The sequence below is a fragment of the Aedes albopictus genome, chromosome 1 (assembly GCF_035046485.1).
Source record: "Aedes albopictus strain Foshan chromosome 1, AalbF5, whole genome shotgun sequence".
Classification (NCBI taxonomy): Eukaryota; Metazoa; Arthropoda; class Insecta; order Diptera; family Culicidae; genus Aedes; species Aedes albopictus.
Genome location: NC_085136.1, coordinates 131,630,933 through 131,638,958, shown reverse-complemented (window position 1 = coordinate 131,638,958; position 8,026 = coordinate 131,630,933). Strand labels below are relative to the sequence as shown.

General features: G+C 48.5%; 1 protein-coding gene across 1 annotated transcript; it reads left to right on the top strand.

Annotated features, from left to right (window-relative positions):
- The first annotated feature begins 5,706 nt into the window (after positions 1–5,706).
- Positions 5,707–6,998, top strand: LOC115269606 (hatching enzyme 1.2-like). The gene is made up of 3 exons (XM_029878427.2): positions 5,707–6,063; positions 6,126–6,577; positions 6,640–6,998. Exons 1-3 carry the CDS (start codon positions 5,739–5,741, stop codon positions 6,874–6,876), a joined length of 1,014 nt encoding a protein of 337 aa, XP_029734287.2. The 5' UTR covers positions 5,707–5,738; the 3' UTR covers positions 6,877–6,998.
- The last annotated feature ends 1,028 nt before the right edge of the window (positions 6,999–8,026 follow it).

The window sequence follows — 8,026 nt, the reverse complement described above, 5'->3', positions numbered from 1 at the left end:
CCACACCTACCGTACCTTGATACCTTGTTGGCTACAAAGTAACTTTACTCCAACGCCGAGCGTATAGCGTATAGTAGAGCACCATCTTCGTCGGTCTTGGGCGATGTTCCTCCAGTTTCTCCGACCCTGAGGATAACCTACCTTGACCCCAAGTTACTAGTCTAGACGACGGCAGCATTGGGGTGCTGTCTCTTTTATTCCAGGTCTCAGGATGTAAATACATATGAGGAAAGTTTTCCGATGATGGTTGAAATTATACAAAACTGAGCGTTACCTGGAATTAGTTAATTCTTCGATACTGGGTGGGGCGATGGAATATGGACGGTTCACTCGCCCGGAAGAGCCAGTGGAGGTAATTGGAATCTGCGCAACATATGTGTCACCCAGTATCGTACGGTGTCGTGTTGATAAGCCAATGGTTCTCGAGGATCCCAGGAAAGGAAGATGCTCCGTTGTGGCGGGCTTGGGATTCCCACGACCACGAGGTGGTCAGAAAGCGGAACGGCGGAGTTATTGGTGGCTTGTTGAATACCGTGCTCTCTGAATAGCAAGTGTTCCGGATTCAGCATCGTGTGGCCACTGGCAATCTTGAAGGAGCAGTAGCTGATAACTACCCTGGAATCATACCGGGACGTATTTGGTGGCCTGAAAGCGTTCCTTGGTCGGAACGGTATCGAGCCAGGCAACTGAAAATCTAGCACAGATTGCAGAACGACGAATCAATAACTAATTAATGAGACGTCCGATTTGAATGTGGTCTTCGGTAGAGAAGTAACTGATAGAGTAGCCTAGGAGTACCAAGGGTCAACTAACACTCTAGGGCACTTGAGGAAATGCTACGGTCAATTGAATGAAAAACGCCGTTTTCCCATAATCATTTCCATACAAGCTTTGAAGGGCTTGTGCACTCTCAATTTTCAACCAAACCAGCTCAATTTTTAGGAGAAGGCATAGAATCGGGTTATGAATCGAATAAGCTGTGTGGAGCAAAACTGATTTTTCAAACCACGCTAGTGATTATGCACTATCACCAGAGAGACCATCATTTAATCACGGAACCGTGGTTAATTAACTAAGGTAAAAGTTCCACATTCCTCGTATTCGTGTTGCATTCAACAAGCCCCATAAAAGTTGTCACCGTTGCAAGAACGAGAATGCGGTTTCCCAGCCTCCTATCATGGTGGACCTTTCTGCAGCAAGGCTTGCAGCGTTCACGCGCCCCTTTACATATTCCGGAGAGATGAGCCAAAAATATAATCTCTATTTTCGAAAAGTACTTAAGCAATATGAAAAAAAGTTAATGTTAGCAAGCAAAAAAGGTATTTGTGGGGACCCCTAAAATGTGGGGGCATACTTGGGTCATGAAATGGGACTGAGCCTCTTTCAACTCTGGACGACAATGGCTTCACATTACAGCGAAACTACCGAACCTCTTAGATTCTCGTCAATCTCTTCTGGAGGAGATGGGTAAGTGTCTACCTTTCAGAAATATCCAGGCAGGCAGAATGGATCGCACAAACAAAGCCGATCTCCGTCGGCGATATTGTAGTCATCGTGGATCCAAGACTTCCCAGAAACTGCTGCGGCCGAAAGGGAGAATCATCCAGGCCAGCATAGGACGCGATGGATGCTTCCGGTCCACAACGGTTCAAACCGCTAACGGGGAGTACGAAAGGCCGGTAACGTTCATTGCGAAAGCTTGTAAGCCAACCGGAAGTTGGCGTAACCGGGGGGAGTGTTGTCAGTGCGCAATTCCGATGGTTTGGCAACGTTTATCCATTTACCTTTAATACCTTCAGTAGTCTTTTTGTTTCTTCTAAACCATAGGGGGATAATCAACAAACACCCTAACATCAAGGATAGGGTAGTGTGGGGCTCAAGCCGTCTTCTACAACAATAGTAAAAGCCAGGACTACTCTCTCCTCGTACCCACTAAAACATTCCTATGTTCGCCAAACCCTACGTCTCTCTGGAACCACCAAGAAGGTATTGCTTCAGAGAGGGGCTAGTGCACATCGCACCCTCAAGATTAGCTGCGTAGCCTAGCAGCAACGAACATCGATGACTCGCTCTGGAGAGTCCATCACGGTAACATGCTGGCGCTTAGCCAGTTTCCCTCCCGTTGTTCTCGGAAGGCGGGCAGGGTAAACCCCGACCGTGCCCAACTGCTTAGCAGACATCAAGAGCTGATGCCCACGTGCAACCCGATCTGATCTGCTGACAGCCGGGTCTCCACCTGCCCGACCCTTGCCGGGGATCCCCTTCCAACCGCTCGGATCCAACCCAGTAGACCGACGCCACGACAGCACCGCTACCGGGACTTCCTCTCCGCGGCCACTTAATCGCTTTAAGGGTCGATCTCGACCGCAGGGCACCGGTATGACCTACGAAGCCGACTTCGAACCCCTGGACCACCTCTTGTACTGCATCTGAATTAGCCATTCTCCGAGTCCACGCGCTACCTCCTCTGTAGCTCCCAGACGATATGGGTGACAGCCGTTGAAACGGAATTCCAGCCAAACTCATCCCTACACATCCTCAGGACCAAATTGTCCGGAGTTGTGTCCTTCCCGCATGTGGCAAGCCAGCGGTCACGTATTGTGCGAAAACGCGGGCACACGAGCAAAACGTGTTCCGTCGTTTCCTCTAAACCATTGAACACTGGGCATTCAGGAGAATCCGCATGCCCGAAACGGTGTAGATACTGTCGGAAGCAACCGTGACCTCAAAGGACCTGTGTCAGGTGGAATGTAACTTCCCCATGGCGCCTATTAATCCAACTATCTACCTTCGGTATCAACCTATGGGTCCACCTTCCTTTGGTGGAACTGTCCCACGCGCGCTGCCATTTGACCATGGAGGCCATCCTGGCAGTCCTGCGTATGCCTCTTGTGCCGCGCATTTCGAAGCACTCCATGTCCTCACTGATAAGAATGCTGATAGGTACCATACCAGTAATGACGCAGAGAGCGTCGTGTGCCACGGTACGGTACGCGCTCGCAACCCTCAGGCACAGAAGCCTGTAAGTACTTTCCAGCTTCTGTCGGTAGCATTCAGTACTTAGCGCGGTGCCCCACGCTGGGCCGCCATACCTAAGTATGGACGTAGCAACACTAGCCAGAAGCTTGCGCTTACTGGCGTACACCGCTGAGCTATTGGACATCATCCGGGACAGTGCCGCAATAGCTGTAGAGGCTCTTTTACAGGTATAATCGACGTGGCTACCGAAGGTCCAAGTGTTTGACAGAGCGCTTTGACATTATAGTGTACTCTCCTACACTGATCTCCGTCTGCTGCTCCTACTTCCTGTTGTTAACAACCGTCACCTCTGTCTTGTGGTGAGCCGGCTCCAGTTTCCTGGACCGCGTCCACGCCTCCACAACCTTGATCGAGTGGTCGGTAGTCAACTTCACCTCCTCGATCGTTTCACCGTAGACTTCGAGCGTAATGTCGTCGGCAAATCGTGCAATCTCCACTCCCACTGGGTACTCTAACCTCAACACCTCGTCGAACATGACATTCCATAACACCGGACCCAGGATGGAACCTTGCGGGACTCCTGAGGTTATGTGAAAGCACTTCCGACCCACCTCCGTGTCGTAAACTAGTACGCGATTCTGAAAGTAGCTTCCGAGAATCTTGTACAAGTACTCAGGTATCCCCAGACGCAAGAACGCATCGGCAATAGCAGACCACCTGGCGCTATTAAACGCATTCCTTACATCCAGAGTCACTACCGCGCAGAAACGAATTCCCCTCCTCTTAAGCTCAAGTGCTTTCTCGGCGGTTTTTGTAACCGACAAGATAACGTCTACGGTGGACCTCCCCTTCCGGAAGCCGTACTGGTTGCTCGAAAGACCATTTTCGTCCTCAGTGAACATCAACATTCTATTGAGGAGGATCTTTTCGAGCACCTTCCCCGCCGTGTCAATCAAGCATATTGGTCTATATGCCGACGGGTCTCCGGGTGGTTTCCCCGCCTTTGGCAATAGTAACCAGGCTCTGCCTCTTCCAAGCTTCTGGGAAAACTCCCTCGTCCTGGCATTTCTGCATAGCAGACCTGAACATCTCGGGAGCCTCTGCAATAGCTACTTTTAAGGCCAGGTTCGGAACTCCATCCGGACCTGGGGCCTTACCTACGCTAAGGGACTTAGCTATCCCCGCAAGTTCCACATCGGTGACCCTCTCCTCATCGCTAGCCCCAGTCCCCGGCTGTCCTACGAAAGGAGGCCAAGGACTAGGATCATGACGCGGAAAAAGTACTCCAATGATCCCCTCCAACATCTCTGGAGATTGCTCTGTAGGAGCCATTACACCTCTCGTCTTGGCCATAACGATCCTGTAGACGTTACCCCACGGGTTCGTATTGGCACTCTGACAGAGACCCTCAAAGCAGGTCTTTTTGCTTGCTCTTATCTCGGTCTTAAGCGCACCTTTTGCAGCGGCGAACACCACCCGCCGTTCGTTTCGCTCTTCCTCTGATCGTGCTCGCTGCATCCGCCGCCTAGCCCGTAGGCAGGCGCGGCGCAGGTCCGCAATCGCATCGGTCCACCAGTAAGCCGGTGGCCTCCCATTTCTAGGGTGGACTCGCCTAGGCATGGTCGCATCACACGCACGTTCACGATCCCCCTGTGCCACTCATAATGACCATCCGGTGTGTAGCGTTTTGGTACATCCGTCGTATTATGGGCGTCATCTTCACGTTGCCACCCACTTATATGTGTGTCTTGCATGCGGTTGTTTGTCAGCCGCATCGTTTGAATCTGTGGTTTTTTTAGCTGAACAATTTTCGGTCCCTACTGACCCACATTATTGCAAATTAAATGTTACCGTACGGTAACAGGATTCAGGAACTAAAGAGGCCCATATCGAAGAATCTTGAATCGGTGATTGAGTTCGGTTGCAGAGTAGCGAAATTCGGTTAAAGGTTTAGTGGATCACTTGAAAAATCCGATCAATATGCAGAATCTGGTGCAGAACCTCGTGAAGAAGGCACTGGAAGTAACTTTTGAGAAAGCGGAAACGGATGAGGAGAGCAAGGGACAGTATAAGTCAAAGGGTTTTGTCATTGCAAGAAACCCTGAACAGACGATACTGGGACAAAAAGTGTGTCGTGTGTTTGAAAGTTGGACATCTTGGTATAAACTGTGAGGAGTTTACACGGCCAAGTGTCAGCAAAGTCTCGAATGCGGATGTGGAGATGCCCAGTTACACATTGCCTAGCTGCGCGGCAAGTATTAACGGAGATCGACAACAACCATTTGATTGCCCCAATAAAAGCGAGAGTTGGAGAATCCGAAGAACCCATTGCCATTCGATCTCTTCTAGATCAGACAGTGTGCTGCGTCTACTAAAAATTCTTGGACCGACCGGGAATTTAACCTGTCACCCTCAGCATGGTCATGTTGAATACCCACGCCTTTACGTGGCTATAAAACGACAGTTATAATCCTAAATTTCTATAAATTTTTATGTTTAGGCTATGAAGGGATGATCGTAGGTAACGAAATTCCGATGTATAGCATAATGAATCAGCTCTATTTTCGAATTCCTACAAAGCATGTGATACTGCCATATGCACCATCTATGAACGCTTTTCAAATCCAAAAGACAACTATGCAAACAAAGCCTCTCAATATTTACCTAAGTGCTATGGCTTTCACCAATCATCATTCGGATTCCAATCAGTGAAATACACAACCAGGTTGACGCACGCTCTCAGTTAGTAAAAATCTGCGATGCGCAACATTTGGCTAAGAATTCTCTCCTCGGTAGTCGTTTTTGGCTTCCTCAGTAGTTCAGTGGCCAACGGTCAACGCAGACCCGTTGCAGATTTCAAAGTTGATCCCACCATCGCTAGGGATCGTCAAAATGCAAAATGTGTAGCAGAGTGGTACGCGAAGGGTGCCGTTGGAAACCCATTCGGATGCCAGGTGGGACTGAAGTACTTCGACCAGATGGAACCGGACACCAAACAGGCAGCAAATTCGCTTCCCACATCGACGTTCCAGATTCGGATGTGGCCAAAGGGGGTGGTTCCGTATGTCTTTGGAGCAGAGTTCAGTAAGTGTTTGTGATAGTCTTGATTTCTGTGATCTGATTAATTCACTGACGAAATTCCGTAGCCGAACTGGAGGAATTTCTCATAGATCACGCCATATGGCAATTCAACACGCAGACTTGCATCCGTTTCGTTCCGCGAACTAATCAACCGTATTATGTGACGTTCACGAGTGACGAGTCAGGCTGTTGGTCCTACACAGGACGGTACCAGAACAATCAATGGAATCGAGTGAATCTACAGCCACCGTGCTTCTCTCAGGGACCTGGGATGGTTGTGCATGAGTTGATGCATGCAATTGGGTTCCATCATGAGTTTATTCGCCCGGACCGAAGCCAATACATATGGGTTAACCAAAGCGCCACGTTTAGCTGGACCGCAGTGGCGAAGAACTTCGAGGTGAAGAAGTCCGAAGAATCGGAGGTTTACGGCACTAATTTCGACTATGGAAGCGTGATGATGTATTCGCGCTTTGCGGCAGCCGGTGGGTCCGACTATCCCGTAATGGTCAATTTGGTAAGTCAACCGTAAAATTACGAATATTTCCCGAGAAATACTTAGATCCTTAACCATTACAGAAACCATGGGATCCCGAGGAGGATTTTGGCAACCGAACTGGTTTCTCCTATAGCGATCTAATCCGCGTCAATTACATGTACTGCAATGGGACGAAGTGGGACATTGCCACTCGTAAGCCATTTTCTCTACCAATCCCACTGGATGACGGAAAGGACCAAGCACCCGAGCGTCCTAGACCGCCGAAGGATTACCCACCCCAGTACGCAACCATTGGAGATTTGCAGTACGACGATTGATCCCCGCCTTTTGGTTGAGCCCTCCTGGCAGTAATTGCTCGTGACAAGGACTACTACCCTGAAGAACGTCGAGTCGACCGGGGTCGTCGTAATTAAACCAATAAAATTTTCCACACATGCGAGCTGCTGCTCCGTTCTGTTTCGATTCGCCCGCAAAAAGTAATCTCATTAATTCCATTGTCTGGTTCGCTTGGGGCGTCGAATAAATCCCAGCGCCATTCCGAGCGAACGGCTGGCTGGTTGGTGGCTTGAGTCGTCATCGTCGTCGTCGTTGGTACGGAACACGCATTTCTTGCAAGTACCTACCTAGTCCCTTTAATTTGGTTGCGGTTTGCGAATCGAAGTAAGGTTTTAGCTCAAGCAAGCAGAGGGTTTGGTTTGCCGCAGAGTTCTTCCACGGTTGGAGGGTGTTAAGGCTGTGTATAGTTGTCTATGCAGATAAGAAAGCACTGCCGCGTTTCATGCGAGGATGAAGGTGTTGTGTGTCTTGGGGATTTGGGAGAAGTTCCACTTTCCTTTTGGTGTGTATGCAGTATTGATTAAACAATGTCTTGAATAGTGCTACAGACGGTAAATGAAGAATTTGATGCAGACTGCTGTCGTTAATATAAAAGGTGGCATGAAGTGTAATAAAAGAAATGCAGTAGAATAGAACAGCAGACGTTTCTACCACAGATAGTCTGTGCTTCTACTTTTGATTTTTTTAAATGCAACGACGCACAGTGGGAAAATCGACCCAAAAAACGGATCTTTTAACGCCGCTGGTTTCGGTACGTGAAGTTGACCATTTCGGACGTAAAAAATTACGAGAAATCGATTGGTGCTAATTTCATTCACCGCACGGTACGGGAAGTGGTCCATTTTGCCCTTTTTCATACAAAAAGAGAATCAAAATGTACTTTCAAACAACTAACACGACTGTAGATCATTAAAAATAGCTGCAGGTGTAATTGAAAGTTAATAGGAATCATAAGAATAAATGGAAGAGTCTTTTAAATGCTTATTTTGCCCCATATGCCCCAACAACTGTCGGATATTCACAATTTTTCCTAATTATGAGTGGATTTTCAATGTTACTGACATGAAGTTGATTTGCTTTTCATAAACAAAAAGCACTAGATCTTTTTTCATCAGAATCATCTTCAGTAGT

What these genes read in the sequence shown, in the direction of transcription:
- LOC115269606 (XM_029878427.2), top strand. Translation starts at nt 5,739, where the DNA reads ATGCGCAACATTTGGCTAAGAATTCTCTCCTCGGTAGTCGTTTTTGGC. An exon ending in TGTCTTTGGAGCAGAGTTCA is followed by an intron (nt 6,064 to 6,125) that starts GTAAGTGTTTGT and finishes GAAATTCCGTAG; the next exon opens with CCGAACTGGAGGAATTTCTC. An exon ending in ATCCCGTAATGGTCAATTTG is followed by an intron (nt 6,578 to 6,639) that starts GTAAGTCAACCG and finishes TAACCATTACAG; the next exon opens with AAACCATGGGATCCCGAGGA.